Source organism: Leptomonas pyrrhocoris (assembly GCF_001293395.1).
Source record: "Leptomonas pyrrhocoris isolate H10 chromosome Unknown, whole genome shotgun sequence".
In the NCBI taxonomy this organism is placed as follows: domain Eukaryota; phylum Euglenozoa; class Kinetoplastea; order Trypanosomatida; family Trypanosomatidae; genus Leptomonas; species Leptomonas pyrrhocoris.
The window spans coordinates 1,143,275-1,168,034 of NW_015438357.1; the positions used below are offsets into that span (position 1 = coordinate 1,143,275).

Consider the following 24,760-nt stretch of genomic DNA (forward strand, 5'->3'; position numbering starts at 1 on the left):
CATGAAAGTCGCCAACCACACATATTAACGCACGAAAAGAGAAGGAACCGTAAGGCCAAACGACTCACGGACAGGTGTCTAAAGCCTGTTGCACGACGGTAAAAGGAAACCGCAGCTCTTCTTCTCGACTGTTTTTTTCTTCGCGCCTCGCAGAAACAACAACATCAGCACAACACGATAACCATAAGAGCAAAGGCAACACGCCATGAAAAGAATAGTTGGGAGATTTAAAAAGTTCTTTTTTTTTTAAGAAAAGCACTCGTGCAACGCAAAAAACATAAAAAACTAGGAAAAAAAAACACTTGAATCACGCCAGACCAAACTGAGGGCAGAAAGAAAAGGCTCTTCTTCAAGAGAAAACGGCTCGTACGTCAACGAAGGCTTCAAGCCTGTAGTCAGTATAAAGGACACTTCCACAAGAAGAGTATCGCTTCATTCACCCTCTGCTCTTCCGCAGAAACAAAAGTCGAGTTTCCTCTTTTGTGTCAATTCAAGATTAAAACCTTGTCCTCCCGCTTGCCAGTGCGCTTCGATAGAGGAGCGTGCTCTAGCCCGATGAAGGCACCTTTAGACGGCTCTGGCTGGTTTGGCTCGAAGTACTCCATCGCGCAAAAGCTGTGTATGTGCTTTCCCATCGGCGAATCTGGCGGGATCACCTCGACGCGGTTCTCCTTCACCACGCACACCTTCCAATCCTGCAAGGCTGCGAAACTCATCTCGAGCTTCGCGGCGATCCGTCGCAGGAGTTGACTGGATGGTTCGTTGAAGTTGACGTACATGCTGAAAGGTTCGCTGTGAGTCTCGACGAGGTCGCGACGCTGGTGCACCCTTGTGAAATGATGCACTGGAAACACCGCTTGGTACTGCAGCGGAACGTTTGGGATGGGCTGCGGAATGCGCTCAATGCGGTACTCGGCGCTCTCCTCAAACGTCTGGTGCTCAAAAACGAGGGTGTGGTCTTTGTCCAGCACGTTGTACACACGCCCGCGCCACACATCCGCCAGTCGGAGCACCTCGTGCGCCTTGTTGACGTCCATTGTCATGAGGCTCTTCATGAAGGCGAGCGTGGAGTCGCACTTTGCGCTCTCAGAATCCTCCTCCAGTAAAGTGGTCATCGGCTTGAAGTTATCTCCGGTGTAATCCTTTTGGATTTCGCGAACACAGGCGGAAAAGAGCACGTTTGCGGTGATGGGCAGCTCGCGCGGCAGGAGAATCCAGTGTGCCGACATCGCCTTCACGTTGTCGCCGTACAGTTTGAACTGCAACGAGTGGGCGTTCTCGATCTCGGTGACCGTGTACTTACAGTACTCGTAGTAGAGGTACTTGGACAGCACGGGAACGCGGGAGCTAGCCGGCATCAGCAGCCGCGCCAAGGTGGGACGGTCATGCTTCTTTCCCTTCATGAAGTACGGCAGCTCCGTCTCGGGATTGTGGCGTGTGAATCGGATGCGGTCAAAGTGCTCCAAATCGCCGATGAGGCGAGCCACGTATCGTTGCAGCTGCTCATACGTCATGTCCTCCCCCAACTCGGTGTCGATGAGGGAAGGATAGTCGGGATAGCGATTGAGTTTGATTTCGACGGGAATACGTCGATGCAGGAAGTGTTGGAAGCTCTGAATGTCGGGGTAGAAGACATTGGCCGGGTCCTCGTTCGGGGTGTCGAGCTTCCAGATAAGAATGTCGCCAGAGCTAAGAGTGTTACAGGGCAGAAAGCTGTGCTCCTCTGTCTCCCGCACAACCACAAGCTTTTCCTGCGGCTTCCCTCGTACGACGGGGGTATTCGCCTTTTCCTCGTCCTTGGATGCGAGGTCTTGGTGGGACTTGTACGCGTCAAGCGAGACGGTGCTGGTGTGCGGCGACGCAAGCCCGTGCTTCTTCGCTGGCTGTTTCGTCAGATGATGGCCATATAGCAGACGGGTATCGTCGGGAAGCTCTGCGATCATCTCTCGCACGCGCGCCTCCATCGCCTCTACTGCCGGTTTTGTGTCGCCGTGGGGGTCGCGATGCAGCACAGTGCAGCCGATGAACATCAGCTTCAGTTGCAGTGGATCGTACAGTTTGTGGTGGAACACTTCATACTCGCGATGCGCGCACTCGGCGTCCAGCTCAATCATGGGTGCAGAACGCGGCGTAGTTATCAGCACACAGCACTCTTTGTCTTTTTGTAAAAGCTCCATGACCCTCATACCGTCCTTGACCTGCTTAAAGAGACGGAGTTTTGGTGCGTCGCCGCGGAGAGAGGCAAACCATAGCAGCTGCTGCCTCGGGGCAATGCCAAATTGTCGAGCGACGAACGCTTGAAACTTGGGCAGCGCTTCGGCTTCCAGCAGCAGGCGTAGCGTCTTCTGCGACGAAAATTTCTGCTCGACCGGGCGGCGGGAGGTAAGGTACTCTTCTTGCTCCACTATCTCGTGAGGCTGAATAAAATGAACGCGTCCGTAAAGGTAGTCCTCCGCCTGCTCCTTCACGCGTCGCTCCTGTTCGATGCGTTCTCTCTCCAGTTGCTCGACGACATGCTGCGGGACGTCTGACGCGCTGATGGGGCGGAGTATGGATGTCAGCTGGGATGTGCGAATGTACACCAGCATGTACGCGTTTGCGGTATTCGGAATTTCCGAACCCCAGTAATTGAGTCGGAAGCCACCAAAGTTGTCCCCGAAGACTTCTTTCAACTTGGCTGGCGCAACCGTTTCATCGTTGAACTTGTACCACGACCCCGAGCACATCAGAAAACAAAAATAATGTCCAAACCCGGTGTTAGACCCAGAGTGCACGAGTACGCTGCACAGGGTGTATTGTGTGTCTTCCCGCGGCGCCTCCGGCATGTAGTACGACAGATCAAGTGTGTTGTAGTACTCCCACCTCGTAAAAATTTTCGTTTCGCCCCGCTGAATGTCATAGTCGAACCGAGCAAGGTGAAGCAGCAGAATAGGAGGAATTGTTTTGAAGCGGACACCTTTCTCAGCGCGGTGGTATTCCTTTTTCCCGTTGCTTTCTAAGCAGTATTTGTTTTTGCCGTCTAAGACTTCTACTTGGAAAAAGGCGTCGAAGCTGGAGTAGATGTTTTGCTTGTTCTTGACCACGAGCTGTAAATCATAGAACGGCTCTTCGCGCGAGCCGAAGTAGTTGGCATCCTCGACTTTGACGTAGCTTTCCAATGATCCTGTAAAGAGCTGATGAATGGCGTTGTCCTTCGGGTTTGAGTGTCCCATTTCCGCCCGCAGCGCCGTGAGTTTCTCTTCCAGGTTGTCTAGCAGCACACGGGTGAGCTCGTGAACGTCGTGTTGAATGAAACTGTCGGCCGATCCCCAACCGAACGACTCAGTCAGTTCGCGCGTACCTACTGCCTTAGTTGACATTTGCAGGTGACAAAAGAGCCGCTGCAGCGCGTAGGGAATGCTCTTGGTACCCGAAGCGTCGCCATTACCCTTTCCCTCCGCCTCTTCCCTTGTCGGCATGTGATAAATGGTTGAGCGAAACGCCGAAATGTGGAATAATGCCTGCAGTAGTGAATTCAAGTAACATGTTGCTCCCTGGTTCAACAACCCATTGTAGCGAGATTGCCTTGGCGCTTCTTTGCGCGCTTCCGTCACACTTTCCTTTTTCAGTGCTTTTCCATCGCTCGAGCAGGGTTCACGATAGGGCAAACTGTTCACATTTGCGTAGCCCAAAAGCGGACCGTTGCTCGTGAAAGGGCTAAATTGGTGGGCCGTGAGGTGACGGTGAATGACGTAACTGTCATCGATCTTCCCGTTGCCATGAAGCGCGGTGAGATGTTGAAGCGCTCGTAAGAAGAGTGGAAAGAGCGACGGATCAATTCCGCACTGTCGGAACGCAGAAATGCGCTCCTTACCCGACATCGTGCTGAGATCAAGGAGTGTGCACGTGCATTTTTCCAGCGACGCTTCCGAGGGCAAAAGCTTTCGGTTAAAGGCACTGTCGTTCCAGAAAACGTGCTTCGCGACTTCTAAAACAGAAAGCATTGTGGATGAGAAGATATGATATGAATAAGCGAACGCAGCCCAGGAGAAAAAAGAGGCGGTCAAAGTTTCTATATGTAGGGGAAAAAAAGAAACAGCAACAGCAGGGATTGTTGAATATGTACGTGAGTGCGATCACCAGCAGACCTCGAGACAAAAACGCATGCGAAAACAGTTCGTATTACCCTTTCAGCTTTAATGTCAGTCGCATAGAAGCAAAGAAAAGAAAAAAGAGAGGAAGGCGTTGAAACTCAGACGCTGAAAAATCACACATATAAAGAGAGTTCGAACATAAAATGTGTTCTGCCGCACAACAACAGCAAAACCTAGCAAAAGAAATCTATCGGCGTAAAGACGCTTGAGTGAAGCAACGCTTCAGCAGCTCAGCCCCATTCTTAGGAAACATCAGGTAGGCGTCAGTAGCCTTTCTGGAAAGATACTCAGCATTCTGCAGGTTTCCTTAAATGTTTTCTTTTTGAACTTATTTGACGTACATCAACCACACGCTTATCTATTTACATTCCTAAACCAAAAAAGGAATAAATAAGATGGTGTACAATTGCACCAGCCGACGAGATGAAAACACTCTTTGTTTGCCTAAGAGAATCATTCGGCGATGTTTTGGATGACAATGAGAATGAAGTCCTTGTCGGGGGCGACCATAATCTCATTTTTCTTCGAGCGAATGCGCAGGAAAGAAAGATCATTGGTGGGATCTAAGTCACGGACGCAATGACGAGCTTTGGCAGCTAGGGAAGTGATAAGATGAGCGTACTGGTTCTGCACAGCAGTGTCTTCAATCGTGCTTCGGATAGGCGTGCCTTCGTTGTCGACGACAATGATTCCCGTAACATTTGGGCGCTGGCTAATGCGCTGAAAAGTCTCCTCGATTTCGGACATCGTAAGATCTGTTTAAAAAAAGTAGCTTTGTTCTCTAATGTAACTGATCTGTAAAGAAAAAATGGTGAAAAGAGAGCAGGAGAGGAAGAAGGAAAGAAAAGGGAGGCGTATCAGAAAGAAAGACGTACTCCATATTCCTTTTTACAGGCGAAAAGAACAACAGCGCAAACACTCAAAAAGGCGCGAAGCACGGATTTTCGCGCAGCATATTTCTTCTGTGCGAAACTGGGAGAACGCATTACGAGTGTCACTGACATTTTTTGTGTGTTTAAATGAGGAAGAGTAACAGATGCATGTACTCTTTAACAACCACGATAATAATAAGTTGGTACTTTGAGATCTTTTCATCTTCAACAAAATTGAGCATCAGAAACCGGTAAATCCCGATGAGGTCAACAGTAACAAGCACAGGTTTATGAAACAAAAGATGTAGGACAAAAGAGAACGAAAAAAAAAGCTAAGAGTGTTGCGCTTTTGCTTTCCGTTTGCAAACAAAAAAACCGCAAAACCGAAGAAAAAGCGTAAGCACAAAGGCCGAGAACAAAACTGGACACCAGAACGACACTTCCGTTGTAGCCATAAGAAGATACAAAAATAGCTGACTCGCAGAAAAAATCCGTGTTTTCAGCCCCTAGTTGCGCGGCGAGTTCTATCACATCCAGTGCTTTCCGCGCCCCGCCCATCAGAAAACCCATTCGCCGCGCCCTACGTATATTTTCACTTTCCACCGTGCTGTTCTGCAGAGCCACAGTCGCGGAAACGACTTGTGTAAGAGACGAACGAGTCGTACAGTGACCAACGCCTGCATTCTCAACCTGCTGGCACTCAGCTTGATCTGTGCCAATGTAAATTGTAGGGGACTCTATGAAAACAGCGTCTCGCAAAACCCCATCAATCGAATCAGATATCACGACAAAAGGTTTATATTGATTCAGTACAAACGATGGTGATGCAAGAACATTGTCTGTCAATGTGAGGCTGCTATTCTCAGAAACATCATTTGCGTGCAATTGAGACGCAAATTTCTGCGAGCTATACCACAACACACAGGAGTCGGTCACGTCAGCCACTCTTTCCATCAAGATTTTGATTTCAGAGGTTGCTCGACTATCTTCGGCGCTTATACTCGCATAGATGAACCTGCTGGAGCAGGTTGGTGACCAATTAGGTAAAAACGTCACAAGGTCAGCAGCGGAACTTGATGAATCAGCGCGCAGGAATCCGACAGGGTGAACGTTGGGGCAGATACTCTCAACCAAATCAAGCCCAGGAATTCCCTGTGTTATAATGTGATGCGTCGCGTATACGTCAGCATCCGAGCTCAACCCAACGGAGATCTTAGCGTCTTCGTAAAATCCACGAACCGATTCAAGCACAGAGTCAATAAATGAACCGTTCTGCTTCGCGCCACTTTTAGGACTAACAAAAGCGGAAGAACCGTCAACATCACGCTTTGCCCCGGTGTCAGCAAGCATTACCAAAGGAACACTATAATGTCTGCTCAAAAGAAAAGACTCTGTGACAAACGCAGCGGCAAGCACAACGTTTGGTGAAAATCGATCTTTTCGAAGCGCCAACTGAGCCGCTTTTGAAAAGAGAAACTGGGTCTTTTGACAATCGGGGTGTGGACAAAAAAGCGCCAAACAAACACTGCGACCGAGTAAGTCTTCACAGGAACTCGCAAGTTCAGAATTCACGAGGACAACGACATTATGATTCCTCTGATCCGCTGCCTGGATTATGTGGTGTATGTTAAACAATTGTGCGGGAGTACCGGAGGAAACAACAGCAATGTTCAGAGAAGTGACGCCAGTGACAAAAGAAACAAAAAAACAACAAGTCACCAAAAGAAGAGTCTTAAACTGCATTTTATGCCGCCGTAGTGGCGTATAGAGTTACGTGAAAGTGAGCTATCTCTGTCGTAACAAGTGGATGAGTAGAAACGCAAAAGGAAAGAGAGAAGAACAGTAACTAATCGAAGGCTTGAAATAACACCTTCGGAGCCTCATTCCCTGTTGTATAAAAGAGAAAATGTTGTGCGACATCTTAACAACACACGAGAGAGGCCAGGCTTTCTTCAAGCTCTTAACTTGGTCTTCGTAGTGTAGAAGGTTTCTTATGGCATCGTCAGCTTACAGAAAGTAAACGTCTCTGGAGTGCGAACAACGAACAAACGCCAAAGCTCTCGGTGCCTCTTCCCTGTCTTTTACGGGTTTCGGTTCCTCCCTAAGTTTTCTAGACAGCACTGTGAACATTTATCGCAAGGCAACTAGCTTCCTGTAATAGTTGGCCCGCCGTTGGGCCTACGTCCGTGTGCCGCAAGAATGCTACGGCGATAGTTGCTTCGACGTCGACTCTCCGTTGCTTCAGTTGCTACGGGCTTTACCTGAGTTCAACAGGTTTCCATTGCAGCAAACAGTATCCACGGCTCTGCACTTCACGAGACGCGGTAAAACCCAGTATGGCCCACACAGGAAACAAGAAGAAGAGGGAGAGAACCAAACCGAGGCGGTAATCTGGAGTTGTTTGGCTTCCAGGAAGAGAGTAGAGCGGGAAAGTGACGAGGAGAGAAGAGGTGCTGGCGTGAAGGACTTAGTCGAGGGAAGTTAGAACGGGCTTCCACTGAGGAAAAGAGGTCTACTGCTGGTCAATCGGTCTAACGATTGGATCAACAGAGGGGGTGAACAGCCGCAGTAATCCATTAGCTGTTGATTTGCGGAGGGGGGGGGGGATGATCGCAGAGCTTTCACAGTTGCCCAGTGGAAATTGGTGCACTCAAAAACTCACTGAACCAGCGTGTTGTGGCAAAAGTACAGTGTTGCGAGTTAACGAAACTCTTTGCTCGTTTGAAATCCTTTCAAAGTGTGCTTGTTTTTAATCTGTTCAACGGTAAGTGATATGGGCTAGTAGCCGTTTGCGTACTGCTCACTGTTCGAATGCCAGCATCAGGGTTTTTTTGAACAACAACTTGCGGTTTAGGAATAGGCGTTTTGGCGATTTAGAGCCTGCTGGAAAAAGACGTTCGTCGGGAAGATAGTGCAGAGTTTTCTGGTTAAACCTACTTCCCCATCAAAAAGAATTTCTTTCTACGTATCTGTGAGAAAACACGTTCTTTTTCCCCTTTCGATGCCAACGCGAGCCTTTAACTTAGAAGTGGAGTAGTTCTGTGTCAGGTTATGTGGTGCAGCTAAAAAGACAGAACAGGAAAACAAAAAATTGGGTTTGTATCGATGATAGAAAGAGCTGGAAAAATGTGTGTTCTAAAATATTGTTGATACTCGTATAACCTTTTAAAAGCTTCCTTTAGTAGTCCCGGTTTTTTGAACCTATTACCGCCAACCAACTGACTATGTTTTCCTCACTTTACTCCCTCGCTGGCTTTTCTTTTCGCGCCGACTTCTCTCTTCTTAGCGGTTTTCACTCGTTCTTCCCATTTTTCGGACTCAAAACGGTAATAAAGAAGAGATACCCTTTTTTCTAGAAATGCTTCGAACTCGGCTTTCCCTAGCGCCGATGTTGTCGAAGGCGACACGCCTTCAGTTAGGAAACATCAAAACAGAATATGGCATGGTGTCTACTGCCGCCGGATCGGCAGAAAAGTGGGGGTTTCTCTTCGGCGGCAATGTGTACCCCCTCATTAGCATTGGATTAGGTGTTTTCGTGATCTCCGCGATGATCACGGTTGCCGGCACGTACCAGGAGTACCGCGATTTGCTAGTAATGACGGAGCACATTTCGTACGAGGATGTGAAGGATCGCTGCCTTACCCCTATGCCGGGCTGGGCACGCTTACGTACAGTCCAGATTGCACAACCTTTGGGTCCAGTGACGTACCGCGACCCCACACCTTTAGACTGGCTGCCGTTCGAGCTGAAGCTTGGCTATGTTAAACAGGCTTCGTACTAAAAACTGGCCCAATATATACAGAAAACTGCTATCGTGCCAATTGATGGATAAATATTTATTTGCGCACTCATATTGTTGTTTATTTGATTCTGATTCTTTTGCTTTTTTTTTGTCAGCTGTTGAGCATGTATTGTGTTTTTTTTTTCTATGTTTTGCTTCAATCCAACTTATTAGCACTAGGTATTAGTAAGCATTTAGAAAAAATGAGAAGGAATAATATATCGTGTTTTTGGTTAGAAGAATGACTATTTTTGTGAATAATGTAGCTTCTGTGCGCTCTGTTTTTTCCCTCTTTTGTATCTCTTCTTCTCCGTGTCTTTATCGGCATCGCACCTCAGTGCTCTTCCTTAAGGTGAGAATAAAGGTAGGCTCCTATTTCAGTGATCGATGATGTCTGCCTATGTGGTGTTGCGCTGGTGTACTGCTGTCGATGCTGGCGGCGTTTGCGAAAACTATGTTGTCGACTCTGTGCTTTCTCCAAGGCCTGTGTTCCCGCTCAGCTATCTATTTGCTCTTTTTAGGAAAATTGCTCGCCGAAGGAACCCCGTATATTGAACTCTTTGAGTGCTATAAACGGACTTACCCCTCTAGCTTCTGTTAATTCTGTTCAAAATAGATGTGACGAAAAAGACAATGTTTGCTTTCCTTTTTTCTTTCTCTGCTCCTTGATCTCTTTTTTCTAAACGACTCACCAAAAGTTGTACGTCTTTTTATCATCATTCTATTGCGAGCAAAAGGTGCAAAAAATGATCCCACCACCAACCTTTGCGAAACAGCCGGATCTTCAGTTCCGCGCGGGAAGAATGAAGTACGCGAACGGTATTCTCACGGCAGACAAGCGTAAGGGCTACGTTTCATTCTTCTCTGCTGGCCCAAATGCAGTCGAGCTTGTTTGGGGTTCCAACACCGAACTCGCACCTGCTCTTCGGCTTCCTCGTGGCAAAACGAACGTGAAATTTGTGGAGCAGTGCAAAACGGGGCGTGTTTTATTGTTTGAAGTCAACGAAGGCGGTGAGAAAAAGTTGCATTTCTACTGGCTTCAGGAAAAATCAGAAGAAAAAGACAGCGCTTATCTGATGAGTCTGGAACAAATGTTGGCCGAGCGTCCTCCTGTAACGAATAAACCGACGATCGCTTTAGAAGACTTCAAAAAGATTCTGGCTAGCGTATCGAAAAGCAAAAAGGATATTGCCTTAACTGACGTTTTGTCCTCCTCTATTGTTACAGAGGAACTGAACAGCGAGCCGGCTTTGTATCGGGCAAAGTTGGGACCACACCTCCCCCAAGGAGTTGATTCATCAAGCAATCTTCTCCCGCAAGTAAAAAATCCGCAGGTTTCTCAAGCGGCCGCGATGCTGCAGGCTGCGCTCCAGGACCCTCCAACGTACAAGCAGCTCTGCTCTTCGTTCGGAGTCCCTGAAACGGAGGCGAATGGTGGAGTTTTGGCTTTTCTCAATGGTATTATAAAGGCAACGAAAGAAACGAAAAAATGAACGAGTAGCTTTTGATTTTTCGATTTTTTTTTATTTGTCAAAGCAGTCGATACGGAGCATGCTTCTTCCTCTTTACTTTTCTTTATTCCACTTTTATGGTTGTGCTTTCCTGCGTTGTGACTTTCCTACAATTGACCCTCTTTTCTGTGCTGAGGAACCAAATCGTGCAAGTGGCGGCGAAATCAATTGAAATCGGAAAGAGATAAAATGCTTCTTCAAAGCTGATTGTACCTTCGCAATTATATGGATTTGAGGGTATCTATTTGCAGCGCGAAGTTGAAAAAGTGAGAGAATTGTATATACCTACTATTCTCTTTTGCGTTTCGCGTGATGCAACATTCCTTTTTTTTTTCGTATTGGTGTTACACCCAATTCTTCTTTGTTTCTCGTGTTATTATGCATCCTTTCAAGCCTCATGGTTTCCATTTCCTTCTTTTTCTATTCTTCCCTCTACTGCTGAGAACTTCTTTCTTTATTAATCTTTAAAAAAGGGTCTCTCCACTATCGTAATTTGTAAAAAGAAAAGAAAATAGCAGAACAGGTAAAAAAGCATATTTCATAGTTTTCTGATGCTCAGGAAGAGCGCTCGCCTGTGCCAAGGCATCCAGCCGGAGCTCCATCGTTACTCCCAAGCAACATTTCATGAAGGCACGCATCGCCAGGCTCCCGGCGATTCAACACCGTGGCGCGATGTTTCCTCGCCAATTAACAGGTTTCGTGCCTGGTGGCTTGCCCCTGCGGCGAAAGGCAGCGTAATTGCTGCTTGGTGCTTAACTTTTGTTGTGGGTGCTTACTGCTTTAGTATTCAGCAAGACGCAAAGGGCACGTATTTGCTAAACAATGTTCTCCTCCGCAATTTGCACGAAGAGTCTCAACGCGCAAACGCAAATGAGGAGCGTGCTGGGGAGCTGCAAGAGGCCATCCGGCAGTACCTTTCCAGGGAGACGGGCCGCAAGAGTAACTTGTCGAAGCTGAACGAGTACGTTACCTCCAGTGAAGAGTTAAAATCCGGAATTGTGAACTACGAACTTGAGCTAGCACGCGAACGAGGCAGAGCCGATGCTCTTCATGAACGTAACCAGGACCTTGTGAAGGAACTAATGAGTGTGCGTCAAGAGATTGCACAGATTCGGAAGGACAACGCTACCTTAGTGGGTGAAGTTGAAACGTTGCAGCGACTATTGAAGCGTACCAACCAGTAACGTCAATTGGATGAAGCAGAAGTAACCAAAGTTTGCTGCTCGACTTTCACAGATGCCAACATTAACAGCATCAAAAAAGAACCAATAAAGAAAAGTTAAAAAAAAAACTACTTATCAACACACCAATGTGCCGTAGTGGTTAATTTCGTTCGCATGTTTTGCCTTGCTTTGTTTGCTGTTCGTTGTGGTTTTCAGTATATGAAAATGAGACGACACCAACGTGTTATGTTTTGGCGCAAAAAACAATTCAAGTGTCTGATCTGGTTGATGTCCCTGTTTCCTTTTGTTAGAACCAGCGATGACAATGTATTGAAGCTTCCGTTTTGGTTCTCACACAACCTCCCCCTCTGCAGTGTTTTCTTGTGCATTCTCTCTTCTAGTTAACAAGAAATGATGGAATAATCGCTCACAGAAGCTTTTTTCGTTCGTTGACAGTGCACTTGAAAACAGACAGTATTGACGTCGTTGTTTGAGTCCACTGACAATGAGCGACGTCGAGCGTGAGATTCAAATGCTTGCGAAGGCAAGCAAGTATGATTTACACCCTTCTGCAATTAAGCGCCTCGCGGAGTTTCTCAGAAAGTACAATACAAGTGATGAGTATCGTCGAGATCTGTTGAGGGACATTTTCTCTCTCGTCCAGAAGCAGTACGGAAGCGTTCGATTAATCGACAAGACCAAAATCGAGGCTGCCATCAATACCCAGGAGAACAAACTACATGGAAGCTTTGAAGTTGGCTCCTCAAGTTTTACGCAGGTCGTTGAGCTCAACCGCGTCCCGAAGGTTTATGTTGATGACATCAGTGGGGAGCTTATTTCAAGTGCTTCACCGGTAGCGTACAACCGCCTCCAGTGTCTAAATCAGCGTTACCTGCTGGCGCGCCGGCGGTGCTTTCGTTGTGGGCTGTTCCAAAAAGCGATCGAGCAGCGCCTGTCCAATGATGACCTATTGCCGCTGCTTCTCACCTCTGCCATGGAAGGTCTCGACCCAAGCGTCCAAATAGCCGTTCTCGGCTTGATTCTTCAGCGGGATGGAGTTGTCTACCTAGAAGACTTGAGGGGTGAGATCAAGCTTAAATTCACGGACAACTCTCGTGTGACAAATCACTGCTTCGTCGGAACTGGGTGCATGGTTGTAGTGACAGGGTTCTGGGTGAACGGAGCTCTGCAGGTGTTGCGCATCGATTTGCCTCCAGCCGAGCGCCGTGAGGTGACCCTTAGAGATGTCGGAACAAGCACTGACTTGTTCGGGCTCGCGCCTTCGGATCTCATTGGTGCACTCACAGAGGAGAAGAGAAGTGTTCAGAACGTCATCATCGTGATGGCGCACGTGCACCTTGACAAAACGAGCACCATGAGCCGGCTCGCTCGCTTCTTCGAAAGGATGCAGGGACTTAGCGAGGCGGAGCTGCGTGATGTCACCTTCGTCTTTACTGGTGATTTCTCATCCATCCCCCTGCATTTCAGTGATGCTTCTCACTTGCCGGACATCTTTGACAGCTCCGATCGCCTGCAGACGCTGCTGGATGGCCTTGGACGGTGTGTGACGCTCAACGCGCCAACCGCGGCACAACAAAGCCAATTCGTTCTGATTCCAGGGCCAAACGATATGACCGTGTTACAAGGTTTTCAACCGCAGACTCCCATAGCGGCACACTTTGCCAAAGGGCTGGAGAGCCGCATAAAGCGGCTTACCTTGGCCCCCAATCCATGTCGCTTGCGTTTTCACACGCACGAGATGATCATCGCGCGTCGCGATTTTCTGCGCGATTTCCAGCAAGGCGAGTCACGCTACGAATGGGAGCGCTACCGTCCCAAAGAAAGCACTGAGGGTGCTGTGAACGGGGGTGCCGCGACAGCGTCAGCCGCGTCTTTTGAGCGGGTCACCAAGACGATTCTGGATGAGGCCCACCTCTCCCCCAACATTGACGAAGCGGTGCTATGGAAGATGGATGACGCTCTCCGCATTCCTGTGCTGCCCCACACGATGCTTCTCTGCGACTCGACAGAGCAGTGGGAATGCCACTACAAGGGTGTCCATGTTCTGAACCCTGGATCGTTCGCGGTGAATGGAACATTTCTGTGGTACACACCAGCAGACGGACAATGTAGCTTGAGTACGCTTGAGTAAAAGGATGCCAGTTTTTGGCGTTGTTATAGGTCTGAGTCACTATCTAAGCCGCTGTTTATTGTTTTTAAGAAACATTTTGCTTCTTCATAGAAGGCATCTCATCTATAGAGCATAGACATATTACCTAAAAAAAGGTGTTTCGGACATTTTGAATGCTGGGTTATTGACAGAAAGGACACGTGCTGGCAATAATACCCATCGCAAGGAGGAGCTAGAACGGGCAACTTTTCTACCCGAAGGCAATTGAGGAGCATTGCTGTGTTTGCATACTGCGTGGGAAGGGGACGCCGGCAAAACCTTATGGAAACGGTGAGCGATTTGACCGAAGTGCGATATCGTCAGTGAAAGCAGTACTTTCGAATCAAGAAAGGAAATCGTACCTCAACAAGTATTCCTCCAAGTATTATAATGCGCTTGTCTTTTTTTCTTCTTCTGTTTCTCCTTATACCGCTCCTCTCCCTCTGTGCATCTTTTTCTTCACTCTCACAAAAAATAATAGTGCCTAGTGCGATGAAGCGGCCACGTTGCGGCTACGCCGATTCGAACGAGGAGCGCGCAGAGAAAGTTCACGCGTTCATTCAGAGTCTGCACTTTTCTGTTCCACTCTACCGCCTGCGCGAGCAGCACGAGCGCCGCGAGTGCCCCAAGTGCCACAAACGCCGACTCTTCTACTGCTACGACTGCCTCACGGTCACTCATCCCGAGTCGCACCCGCCGCCGCTGGTGCTGCCGCTCAATGTGTATGTGGTGCTGCACCCCAATGAACTGCGTGGCAAGAGCACCAGTCTAGCCGCGTCGACTATCTCGCCTGACATGCACATCGTTGAGTACCCTTCTGTGCCGGAGCAGCTGGAGCCAGAGACGACGCTGGTGCTGTACCCGAGCGAGCAGAGCGTGGGGCTGCACGAGGTGGAGCACCTGGAGCGATACAGGAACGTCGTTTTCATTGACAGCACGTGGCAGCAAAGCAAGGCGATCGCGCGTGATGAACGGGTTAGTAAGTTTAAGCACGTACGCATCAAGTCGCAGACGTCGCTATTCTGGCGGTTTCAGAACAACGACCCCACGTACTTGGCCACGGTGGAAGCGATCTACTATTTTCTGCGAGAGTACATTACACAGGTTAACAAAGTCAAGGCATTGAAGGCGTCTGTCGAGCCAAGCGCAAGTGCGAGTGCCGTCGCGTCGTCGGGGAAAGTCACCGGCGCCGTTGACACCCAGAAGAAGAAAAATGACGCTAGTGATGATGACGAGGTCAGCAACAACGCGTATTATCGCGGGGAGGTGGACGACCTCCTCTACTACTACATCAACCAGTACATCGGCGTGCAGCAGCGCTACACGAACGGTGCGCTGAACAAGTACACCGATCGTCACTTCAGTGGGTACATTCTCGAGAGCGCTGTGTGGGATGACTTGGTGGCTCCAACAGCGCCTCAAGACATCCCTAAAAAGACCCCGGAGAACACCACTGAGTAGCGCTGCTTTAGCTGTCGCGCCATGTGAGGCTGCTGACTCTTCATTTTATTGTCCCTCTTTCGTGTGTTGACAGCAGAAGCGGCGTGGATTGTCTCGAGTTCCTAAAAAGCAAAAAAAAACTACAACGCAGATTACCTCTTTCTTTTTCACGGTTAATATGTCTCTATAATGCGTGTAATTACATACTGTAAGTGCACGTGAAAAACAACCACAACAGCCTTCTGTTAATCTTCACTTCACTGCATTTCATGGCACATCAACCCGATTGTTGCGTAAGGGGAGTCTTGTCAGTTGGCGCGTGTCTTCTCTGTTTTTGGAACAGGTGCTTCTGTGGCGAAGTGTTTGACGCCATCGCGTTTGTGTGGGGGATCAAAACTAGATCTCGCTTCGAGTAACTCCCATGCTCATGCGAGGGTTGCTTCTCAACATCAAAAACAACAAAGAAGCTGCATCCCAGCAATGGTTGTTAAAAAGAAAGGCTGATTCAGTTGGTGGTAAAGCTGCTGAAAAGCAAGCAGAAACCCATTCTGTCTAAATTGCTTTTCTGATATCGCTCATGCGTTTCGTTTCCTCTCTTTTTCTCACCTTCCATGAGCCTTATCTTTTCCCCTTTGGGGTTCCCTGATAGTGTGGTTGCGAACGTGTCGTTTGGCAAATCTTGTCTCCAATAGAACGTGCGGCTAGGCGTGGCGTTTCTGAACGAATAGAAGAAAAGTAAAAGCCACGTTACGGGCTAATACACACCTGTGAATTGTTTGTACCGTTGATTTTATGTAAAGTATGATTCTGCCTTTTCGCATCTCCGCAATACAAACCATCGCTTCCCGAAGACGAGCATCGGGTCCGTAGCGTGCTTTCTTCTCTTTCCTTATTTTTATGCGAAAGTCAAGGCAGAACACTCTTTTCTCTCTCATCACTAGCTTTTTTTTCCCCACCCCTCTCTTGTGCGTTGTGAAGATTAAGCCACACCAGGGTGATTGCGTAGCTCTCATTTCGTTCGGCCCGGGAAGCACCTCGAACAGCTTTTGCACTCAAGATGCCTCCAAAACAGGCCAAAGCGCAGGCCAAGACGAAGGCTGCGGGAGGTGACGCCAAGGCAGGAAAAAAAAACGCCACAGCGAAGAAGTCAGCAGCGAATGGCACTGCTGCCGGAGTCACGGCCCCGCCAGCGGCAGCGCCGGCTGTCGTCGACGGCAAGGAAATCTGGATGGCAACGGATGCGCTGCAGAAGACAAAGGCTATGCGGAACTACTTCCAACTCGAGCGCGACCGCATTATTGCTTTTTGGAACATTTCCAAGAAGGACCTGGAAGAGGTGAAGGAGGCGCTGCGGGAAAAGGAGCAGGAGAAGCAGGAGCACACGGAGCGCCACGCGGTGGAGAAAGAGGTGTTCAAGCAGAAGATTCGCCATCTGCTCTATGAGAACCAGCTGGAGCTGTCCAGCATGAAAGAGGAGGCGCACCGTGCGCTCGTCAACAAGGTGGAGGAGTACCGCGCGGCGGAGAGTAGCATCTCCCGCGACCTGCGCGACGCGAAGCTGGCCGATCGCGAGCTGGAGGTGCGGCACCTCGAACAGCAGCGCGCCTTGTCGACCCAGCAAGACAAGGAAATCGCAGAGCAGCAGGCGCAGTTTGAGCGTGAGATGAAGGAGATGCATCTGAAGTACGAGCAGCTGCTGAAGAGCGCACGCGAGGAGATGGACGAGGCACGCAAAGAGGAGATCGGCCGTATAGAGGAGCGCAAGGAGCAGCACATCGCGGAGCTGAAGGAGACCCATGAGCGCACCTTCAAGGAGATCAAGGACTACTTCAGCGAAATTACCTCTAACAACTTAGAAACGATTCGCACGCTGAAGGACGAGGTGTACGCGCGCAAGCGGACCGAGACGCACAACGAGAAAGCGATGTACGAGGTCGCCCAGCGCAATAAAAAGCTGACGGAGCCGCTGGCAAACCTGCAGCAGCAGAAGAAAAACTTAGAGATTGAGCTCGAAAATTACTTAGCGGACAAGGAGGCATTAGCAGAGGTGAAGCGCCGGGTCAAGAACACCGACCAAGAGTACAAGACTCTTTCGTGGGAGCACGAGGTGCTCACCCAACGGTACGCTAAACTCGTGGAGGATCGCGACATAATCTTGAAGAAGTACAACGCGATGCTCCAGGACATTCAGCGCAAATCCGCGTTTCGTCGTGTGCTCATTCAGAAGAAGCTCGAGCTTGTGCAGACCGAACTGGACGGCCGTGATGCAAAGCTGACGGAGCTGCTGAAGCGCGCCAACATCAACCCCGACGATATGAAGGAGCTGGAGCAGAAGGTGCATGACTTAATTTCGGAGAAGGACAAGACGATCGACGATCTGCAGCTGCTGCTGCTGCGCCTCACCACACAGTGTGAGCGTGTGACCTCCATCTACGAGTCGTACATGAAGGGAAGCAACATACGCGACAGGTCCGAGACGGCGAACGCGACGACGGTTGCTTCGGGTGCCATGTGATTGATGGATGCGTCTTCGAGCGAAAGGCAGCGTGGCGGTGGGGGCCTTCGGTCTCCACATATCATTTTTTGAAAGGAAGTGCAGATGTTAAATTGCTTCTGCTTCTGATCTCTATGTAAGTGTTTCACCATTTTTTTTCTTGAGCTCACTCGTGAGTCGTATGTATGCTATCTTTTCCCTGCACTTTTTTCAAAGTTGTGGCAGCGCAGCGTGTTGAACGCGTCCAAAATAGAATTTACTCTTTTAAAACTTGGCTGTCCTTCTGCCCAGAAGGAAGAAAGAAGAGAATAGAGAGTTACTGTTTCGAGGATCAGTAAAGTACCTTTTCGTGCTTCCAACACACTTTTTTCCACCATTTCGACTGATGCTCAGTAACAAAGTCTTTTTTTCCTCGTCATGTTTTTTGCTTGTTCTGTGTGCCCGTGTGCGCGTGCTCTTTGCCTCAAATCATTTCCTTATTCGCCTTTGTCATTGCTCCTACTCCTTTTTTTTCTTTTCCCCGTCACCATGACCGACGTACTCCCAATATCGATCACATGCTTCAACTTGATTCCTTCCATCAATCAAACCAAACGAAGAGAAAACAGGAGAAACTTCACGCGTATAAAAGGAGCACTCCCCTCCCCCTTTTTCCAAATACCATAATTCTTTGTTACTTTCGCCACACCAAAAAGTTTTTTCCCTGTTATTTTTTAAAGATTTTTTGTTGTTGTTTTTTTGATAGTGAGCGCCCATGCCGGTCTACGAGATCGCTGCGAAGAAGAAGGGGAACCTCCTGCGCAGCGTCAAGAGGGCAGAGGCGCAGGCGGAGAATGACCGCGACCGCGTTCAAGAGGAAGGAGACGAAGAGGAGGACGAGGAGGAGCTGGTGGACGATGACGACGACATCGTGACGGACTCCGATGCCGAGGCTGCGGTAGAGGAGGAAGAGGGAGAAGAGGAAGAGAAGAAGGCGGCGCCGTCTCCAGCCGCAGATGCCACCAGGGTCGAGTTCAACGAGCCAGCGCAGTGGGTGGAGCGCATGGCCCTCACGTCCACACGCTCTCTCCCGAGCGACCTGAACGCCGACGACGACCCGAAGCGCGAGGAGGCTTTTATTCAGCAGACCTTGCTGTCCGTGGCGCGTGGCATTTCCTTGTTAGAGGAGGCGAACGTGCCGTGGAAGCGGCCGGATGACTACTACGCGGAGATGTACAAGAGCGACGTGCACATGAATGACGTGCGCCAGGCGATGGAGGCGTCGAAGGCACGCATTGAGGCCCAGGCGCACCGCCGCTCCATGAAGGAACAGAAGAAATACGGCAAGGAAGTGCAGGCGGAGGTGCTGCGGCAGCGGGCCAAGTACAAGCGGGACATGCAGGACAACCTCAGCGACTGGCGCAAGAAGCGACGCGGCAACGACGACGCCCTGCGCGGCATCGTCGACGAAGACGAGGACGGCGGGAGGGGGGCGAAGCGGACGAAGACGCAAAACACTCCACGTGCTCGTAACCTCCACCCTGGTGGCAAAAAGCGCCCCGGTAAGAACGCGCGTCACCGCCGCTAAGTCAGAGTCGAGTTGCGAATGTGTTTTGGGTTTGGCGCGAGTTTGGGCAGGTACATGGATCCAGGCATTAAGAAAAGAGCCGGAGCAGGTACGCTCACACAAAAAAGCGGTACTGACGCGCGAAGAACAAGAGGAAGCGCTGGACCTTTTTTCTTCCAAACGGTTTGTATCACGATCGGCTTTGCTGGTCTTTTTATAGTTGCCGTTCCTCTTCCCTGGAAACGGGTTGGCTGAGATGTGTACGTGTGAGCGTTGTGCATTCACCTCTTTCTTGATGTGTGTGTGTGTGTGCGCGCGTGTGAGTGCTTTCCTCTTAATTCTCATCGATTAATAACGTAACAAATGTCCTAAAGAAAAGAAAAAAGAAGCACTGAAATGTACGTTGAGAGCGAAGGGAGCGCGTTGGAGGGCCGTGACGAGGTTTTTTTTTAATCACCTTTGACTTTCCCCTCCCCTTCTCTGCCCAGTCGTCTCGTTGCTGCGCTTTGTTCCACTGTACCAGTTTTCCTCTCCGTTGGATTTGCCTAGCTTGTTGTAGGGAGGTGACACATTGCAGTGTAAGGTGAAGAATAATAAAGAAAGGTGCGTTCACAACAGAACGAATGAGTGCCAATGTGCTGATGTGTCGTTGTTTTTTCACAAGTAGGGCGGCGAAGAAGAATTTAGGCGAGCGCTTTTGTTCTTTGCCATCAGATCGTTGGCGTGTTGCTCAGCGCCAGGCTTTTCTTGATGGTCAGACAAGTCCTCACGCTGGTGGCGTGATTTTGAACGAAGATGCGCGACGCTGTGCTTCTTGAACTGGCTGTTTCATGACATTGATGTGTTTTCTCTTGATAATACGTATCGCATTCCGCCTCCTCTTCTTTCCCCCCTCTTTTCTTCTGCTGTGACGTCTCTACTGTCTCAGCTATTATTTCATTCTTTTAAGCATTTTCTTTTCCATCTTGAAGTGTCATTTTGTCAGCGCTACCTCTTTCTCTCATAGCACGTTTGCTTTGTTCTTTTTTTCTCCCCCCTGTTCTGCCTATTGCCGTCGACTGAACAGGCACCACAGAGGGTTTTCTTTTGCTGAGCTACTTGACCGCCACTTTGTAAAAGGGCCAGGTTGTGTAGAAAACGAATACTCTTTTCCACCCGTCTCTGCCGGTTGCACATGAGGAGACGAGACCACAATACAATACCTTTACTCGCTACGTTGAAAAGCAAAGGAAAGGAAGAAAACTATTAGGTTTGAGAGAAAAAAAAGAGCAGCTGCTGATCATCAGCGTGTTCATGCCACTTCCCTCGCGCACTTGAAACTCACACTTCCGTAGTATCACTTTTTTCCCCTCTTTGTTCACGCGCACAAGTCTTCACCATGCCTTCCGAGTCGTGCCGTTGGTACCCCGACACGGTCACCAAACACAAGCAAGGCGAGGGCTACACCATCTCCCGTGGCAAGTACCGCAACCCGTTTGACCTGGCTACGCGCGATGCCCGCATCACCAGCTACAGCCGCGTCAACCGCCAATCCGCCAAGGCGAAGGCCATCATCTCGCAGCTGCACCCGCAGTTTCGCGGCCTCGCGACGGGCGTGACGTGCGATTTCGTGCTGCGCTCGTCGATCACGCAGCTCGGCGTCAACGCGGAGAACGTCGTCATCAACATCGACCACGCCAATCGCACCTGCACCATCTCGATGGACCTGGTGGCCTTGTCGCCGCTGGCAGTGCTAATGCTGGACTACATCAACGTCGGCGCCCACGTCGGCAAGCTCTTCGCGTTGGAGGGCAACCGTGTCGTGCGGGAGATGAGCTACATTGCGCGTCTGCTGCACGCGGTGAACCAGCGTGGGCAGCAGCTACTGGTGTACGGCGTCGGCGCCGAACCCTCGTGGGACCTGCAGATCATCGACGGGCGCGTGGTGGCATACCTGCCCGTACTGCAAGGCACCTTCACCTACAGCGGCGAGATCCACGGCCTGCTACCCACGATCGGGGCGGCGCTGTGCACCGGCACCGCCTACAAGGACCTCATTCGCCTTCACCAGGAGTTCCACGAAGGGCACACGCGTGTCGCCTCGGCGTTCGGCGTGCTGATGGTGCGCGGCTACTCCATGCACTTCCGCACCGTGTTTGGACGTGTGGTGGACAGCCTGCTGCCAAAAGGGCTGCACTCCATGAGCTCCCGCATGATTGAGCCGGAGGAGGGTCTCTTCGACGTCGGCAGTCGTGACCGCACCTTCGTCTTCTACGGCGACTCCGTTGACGAGTTGACGCACATTCCCATCGAGTTCTACACTCTGGAGTCCTACCGCGAGCAGGTGCCGTTTTCGCTGCGCAAGACGCTCGCCGATCGCTGCAGCACAACCAGCGATATCCTGCGCGCCTTCAAGAGTGCGCCGAAGGGCGACTTGCCGTGCTGCGCTTTTCTCTGCAAAGGAGGCCAGTTCCTGGAAATGTCGGACGACGACTGGATCGTGGCCGACCCGAGGCAGACCACCTACGTCGGACTCGAGAACCCAGAGGAGCAGCAGGAGCTGGTGCAGCGCTACACGTATCAGCAGTGCGAGTACGCCATTCTTTCCGCTATCGCCACCGACGATATCTCCAGCGACGGTGTCCTCTTCACCCGCTACTTTCCCTCGCCGTGCCTCAAGTCACTCATTCTGTCGCGCGCCGTGGGCAAGAAGCTGCGGGCGATTTTCTTCACCAAAGCCTCGCGGCACTACGGCTCCTTCTTTAGCCAGGAGGACGCGGCCATGCTCGGCGACTTGAACACGTTTGGCATTGCCGTTTTTCATGTCAATGAGGCAAAAGGTGAGGTCTGCCAGTACATCCGCCGTCCCGGTCGCGACTCCGGCGCGTTCGTCCCGCTGGAGCGGCGCCAGGAGTACATCAACGCGACCTTCTTCGGCGTGTACGGGTCGAACCTGGTCGCGGGAGACTTCGAGGCGGAGCTCATGACACTGCTAAGTGGCATTCTGCACATCAAGAGGTCCTGCAAGCATCCGCTGCTGAACGACGCGAAGCCGCTGGCGCTGGTGACCGGGGGAGGGCCAGGTGCGATGGAGGTGGGCAACCGCGTCGCCAAGTCTCTCGGCATTCTCTCCTGCGGCCTCATCGTGGACTTTGGCAGCGTCGCCTCCAAGCCCGGCTCGACCATCAACGAGCAAAAGCAGAACACGTACGTCGAGGCGTACTTCACGTACCGCGCGGACAAGCTGGTGGAGCGGCAGTCGGACTTCAACTTGGACTTCCCCATCTTTCTAACCGGCGGCATCGGCACCGATTTCGAGTACGCGCTGGAGGAGGTGCGCCGCAAGGTGGCCACGGTGCAGCCGTACCCGATGATACTCTTCGGCACGCCGGAGCACTGGGGCGAAAAGTTGTCCGGCCGCTTCCAGACCAATTTGCACAGCGGCACCATCAAAGGGTCGGAGTGGATCTCCACCATTCCGTGGGTGGTCTCGTCTGGCACCGAGGCGCTCGAGGTATACCGCCACTTCTTCGAGAACCGACTTCCCATTGGACCCGGGTACCCCCTCAGCGAGCGCGGCTTCATGGTCGCTGCGGAGTATCTCGCAAAGGCGAAGTAAGAGAATGCGCGGGTGACACAGAGAGAGAGAGCGCGAGATATCGGAGAGCGAGGGTAAAAAAGAAGACGAGTGGGAAAAACAAACAAGCAAGTAAAGGAAGGGTAGTTCATTTTTTTTTTTGCGGGACAAGTCACCCACATACCTCCCCCTCCTCACACATACAAACACCCACCTACACACCCACATGCACCATGCGAATGGCGCACCGCCGGTCTCCGTCAGATAGTGCATGGCGTTTTCCTTATTTCCTTTCTCTCATTTCGTACTTCTTCTCCCTATTCTATAAAGGGATTCGTTGCTGTTGATTTCTTTTGTAAAGTTGAACCCTTTCTTATTTTGTTTGCTCTCGTTGTCGAAACCCTTCCTGGTTCTTCAGTTCTTATTGAGGACTCCTTTTTCTCCCTCAATTACGCAGCGCTGCGCTGTTTATACACCGCGTAAAACTCATTTCTCTGCCTTAAAAAAAAAAGGACACGTAAGGTTGAGGCGGCTCGCACACTTTTTTTTTCACCTCTTTGGTTTTCTTTCGCCGTCGTCACCTGCGCGATGACGACACGTAACGAAGGGAAAGGAACGATGAAAAGGAAACCAAGCCTCCCATTTTTTGAGCTTAACGTAACAACCACGGGAAACCCAAACAAACAAAAAAACCCGTTTTTGTTTTCCAGAAAAGTATCACTTCCGAGGCGGGTAGCAGGTTACCACGTCTCCCAGAAGTAGAGAAGGAAACGCAGGCAAAAGAAAGAAGCTCGTTGCCGCACCATGTTGCGGTTATGATCAGGAACTCTCACAGTTTTGAATCGATCATCTGGCAAAGATGAGCCACGTCTCCCTTTGGTTGATAAGAAAATAGCACTAGTAATAATAATGGTCATTGATGCTCTCTTTCTCTGCTCCTTCGTTTTCTCATTTTCTCGTTTTCTTCTCTTCCTTTCTGTTTGGTGTGCGTTGCGCTGTCACTGCTACGTTGCACCGCGTGCACATTCTATCGAAAAAGGACTCTTCTCGGGTGTACTCCAGACTTCTCCACTACGCCGTTGAGGGGAGGAACCAAATAGTGTCACAGTCTTTTTTCATACTTCTCATACGCAAAAGAAAAGAGAAAAGCGGTCAGCGCGCACACTTTTTGTAAGCACGTAGCGAAAGGAAAATAATATAATAGTAACATCGCATCAAACGATAACAGCAACGCAAAGCGCGATGCAGAGCTCCGTCGCACCTGGGCTCCACTTTCGTGGGTGGATCCTCATGAGTTTCATCTCGGTTGTGCTGCTCATCATCGTCGGCGTCCCTGCCGCGTACATCCCCACTACTCGCAATCGCACCATTTACGTAGCCGTCGTTACGCCCGTCGTGTGGTTCGTCTACAATTTGATAGCGTACTTTATTCTCTACCGTCCTATGGTTCACTGCACTTCCGTGTTCCGCACCGGGGCGTGCTGCAGCACCAAGTACACGGACGGTGACAAGGACGCGCAGCTACTCACAAAGGAGATGTACCAGCTGAACAACGGCCTGCACGCGTTGAAGTGCGAGACGGGGGAGATGAAATCGGCAACTGTTTTTATCCACCAGCAACTAGACTCCCAACGCAATGAGGATGACATAGCGCAAGACGTCTCCCCGTTCACCCGAGTCAGCCCAATGGTGTGAGGACGTACATTTGGTAACAATTAACTCCTCTGGCTCCTTGAGCTGCATGCTAAGGCGTCAGAGGTAGTTTTATTACTTCTTTGAGTTGCTTGTCTAGCTTCTTTTTTTTTGTAGATTTGTGCGCGTTCGTTTTCAGCTGCTGCCGCTGTACTTACAGCTAGTTCCTTTTTTTTCCTCCTCTACGGTTGAGAACAGCGACGTTTGGCTCCTGTACCTCTTCCTCGTTGTGGATATTACTATTATCATCTTCCGTCTGACCAGGGGGGCCGCACCGCTTGATCTGGATTAAGCCGCAGCTGTTGCTGAGTGCTGTGCAGACGTGTGGTTAGCTGATCCACTTTTGGTTTTTTTTTTTGGTCTCACCTTCTGTACTGTATTATCGGTCAGCGTTCGCATAAT

General features: G+C 50.2%; 12 protein-coding genes across 15 annotated transcripts; 9 read left to right on the plus strand and 3 right to left on the minus strand.

Annotated features, from left to right (window-relative positions):
* Positions 1 to 485: 485 nt before the first annotated feature.
* On the minus strand, positions 486 to 3,983 carry ABB37_00356 (putative ubiquitin hydrolase; the record flags this gene model as incomplete). Its single annotated transcript, XM_015796522.1, has 1 exon — positions 486 to 3,983. One exon carries the CDS (start codon positions 3,981 to 3,983, stop codon positions 486 to 488), a length of 3,498 nt encoding a protein of 1,165 aa, XP_015664530.1.
* Positions 3,984 to 4,586: 603 nt separating this feature from the next.
* Positions 4,587 to 4,929, minus strand: ABB37_00357 (dynein-associated roadblock protein-like protein; the record flags this gene model as incomplete). 2 transcript variants are annotated; one of them, XM_015796524.1, is made up of 1 exon in its annotated part: positions 4,587 to 4,929. In XM_015796524.1, the coding sequence occupies exon 1, from the start codon at positions 4,878 to 4,880 to the stop codon at positions 4,587 to 4,589; it is 294 nt and encodes a 97-aa protein (XP_015664532.1). In that variant the 5' UTR covers positions 4,881 to 4,929. The 2 variants fall into 2 exon arrangements, with proteins under 2 accessions (XP_015664532.1, XP_015664531.1); XM_015796523.1 differs by having other exon boundaries at positions 4,587 to 4,924.
* Positions 4,930 to 5,293: 364 nt separating this feature from the next.
* ABB37_00358 (unspecified product) lies at positions 5,294 to 6,797 on the minus strand (the record flags this gene model as incomplete). Of its 2 annotated transcripts, none has more annotated exons than XM_015796526.1 (1): positions 5,294 to 6,797. In XM_015796526.1, the coding sequence occupies exon 1, from the start codon at positions 6,746 to 6,748 to the stop codon at positions 5,294 to 5,296; it is 1,455 nt and encodes a 484-aa protein (XP_015664534.1). In that variant the 5' UTR covers positions 6,749 to 6,797. The 2 variants fall into 2 exon arrangements, with proteins under 2 accessions (XP_015664534.1, XP_015664533.1); XM_015796525.1 differs by having other exon boundaries at positions 5,294 to 6,791.
* Positions 6,798 to 8,289: 1,492 nt separating this feature from the next.
* On the plus strand, positions 8,290 to 8,786 carry ABB37_00359 (putative mitochondrial hypothetical protein; the record flags this gene model as incomplete). The annotated part of the gene is made up of 1 exon (XM_015796527.1): positions 8,290 to 8,786. The coding sequence occupies exon 1, from the start codon at positions 8,364 to 8,366 to the stop codon at positions 8,784 to 8,786; it is 423 nt and encodes a 140-aa protein (XP_015664535.1). The 5' UTR covers positions 8,290 to 8,363.
* Positions 8,787 to 9,482: 696 nt separating this feature from the next.
* ABB37_00360 (hypothetical protein) lies at positions 9,483 to 10,279 on the plus strand (the record flags this gene model as incomplete). The annotated part of the gene is made up of 1 exon (XM_015796528.1): positions 9,483 to 10,279. The coding sequence occupies exon 1, from the start codon at positions 9,533 to 9,535 to the stop codon at positions 10,277 to 10,279; it is 747 nt and encodes a 248-aa protein (XP_015664536.1). The 5' UTR covers positions 9,483 to 9,532.
* A 489-nt stretch (positions 10,280 to 10,768) lies between these two features.
* Positions 10,769 to 11,481, plus strand: ABB37_00361 (putative mitochondrial hypothetical protein; the record flags this gene model as incomplete). Its single annotated transcript, XM_015796529.1, has 1 exon — positions 10,769 to 11,481. The coding sequence occupies exon 1, from the start codon at positions 10,849 to 10,851 to the stop codon at positions 11,479 to 11,481; it is 633 nt and encodes a 210-aa protein (XP_015664537.1). The 5' UTR covers positions 10,769 to 10,848.
* A 378-nt stretch (positions 11,482 to 11,859) lies between these two features.
* Positions 11,860 to 13,612, plus strand: ABB37_00362 (putative DNA polymerase epsilon subunit b; the record flags this gene model as incomplete). Its single annotated transcript, XM_015796530.1, has 1 exon — positions 11,860 to 13,612. Exon 1 carries the CDS (start codon positions 11,966 to 11,968, stop codon positions 13,610 to 13,612), a length of 1,647 nt encoding a protein of 548 aa, XP_015664538.1. The 5' UTR covers positions 11,860 to 11,965.
* Positions 13,613 to 14,109: 497 nt separating this feature from the next.
* ABB37_00363 (hypothetical protein) lies at positions 14,110 to 15,091 on the plus strand (the record flags this gene model as incomplete). Its single annotated transcript, XM_015796531.1, has 1 exon — positions 14,110 to 15,091. The coding sequence occupies exon 1, from the start codon at positions 14,123 to 14,125 to the stop codon at positions 15,089 to 15,091; it is 969 nt and encodes a 322-aa protein (XP_015664539.1). The 5' UTR covers positions 14,110 to 14,122.
* A 626-nt stretch (positions 15,092 to 15,717) lies between these two features.
* On the plus strand, positions 15,718 to 17,585 carry ABB37_00364 (trypanin-like protein; the record flags this gene model as incomplete). 2 transcript variants are annotated; one of them, XM_015796532.1, is made up of 1 exon in its annotated part: positions 15,718 to 17,585. In XM_015796532.1, the coding sequence occupies exon 1, from the start codon at positions 16,128 to 16,130 to the stop codon at positions 17,583 to 17,585; it is 1,458 nt and encodes a 485-aa protein (XP_015664540.1). In that variant the 5' UTR covers positions 15,718 to 16,127. The 2 variants fall into 2 exon arrangements, with proteins under 2 accessions (XP_015664540.1, XP_015664541.1); XM_015796533.1 differs by having other exon boundaries at positions 16,047 to 17,585.
* A 576-nt stretch (positions 17,586 to 18,161) lies between these two features.
* Positions 18,162 to 19,131, plus strand: ABB37_00365 (hypothetical protein; the record flags this gene model as incomplete). The annotated part of the gene is made up of 1 exon (XM_015796534.1): positions 18,162 to 19,131. The coding sequence occupies exon 1, from the start codon at positions 18,319 to 18,321 to the stop codon at positions 19,129 to 19,131; it is 813 nt and encodes a 270-aa protein (XP_015664542.1). The 5' UTR covers positions 18,162 to 18,318.
* Positions 19,132 to 20,036: 905 nt separating this feature from the next.
* On the plus strand, positions 20,037 to 22,708 carry ABB37_00366 (hypothetical protein; the record flags this gene model as incomplete). The annotated part of the gene is made up of 1 exon (XM_015796535.1): positions 20,037 to 22,708. Exon 1 carries the CDS (start codon positions 20,489 to 20,491, stop codon positions 22,706 to 22,708), a length of 2,220 nt encoding a protein of 739 aa, XP_015664543.1. The 5' UTR covers positions 20,037 to 20,488.
* A 995-nt stretch (positions 22,709 to 23,703) lies between these two features.
* ABB37_00367 (hypothetical protein) lies at positions 23,704 to 24,361 on the plus strand (the record flags this gene model as incomplete). Its single annotated transcript, XM_015796536.1, has 1 exon — positions 23,704 to 24,361. The coding sequence occupies exon 1, from the start codon at positions 23,909 to 23,911 to the stop codon at positions 24,359 to 24,361; it is 453 nt and encodes a 150-aa protein (XP_015664544.1). The 5' UTR covers positions 23,704 to 23,908.
* Positions 24,362 to 24,760: the final 399 nt, after the last annotated feature.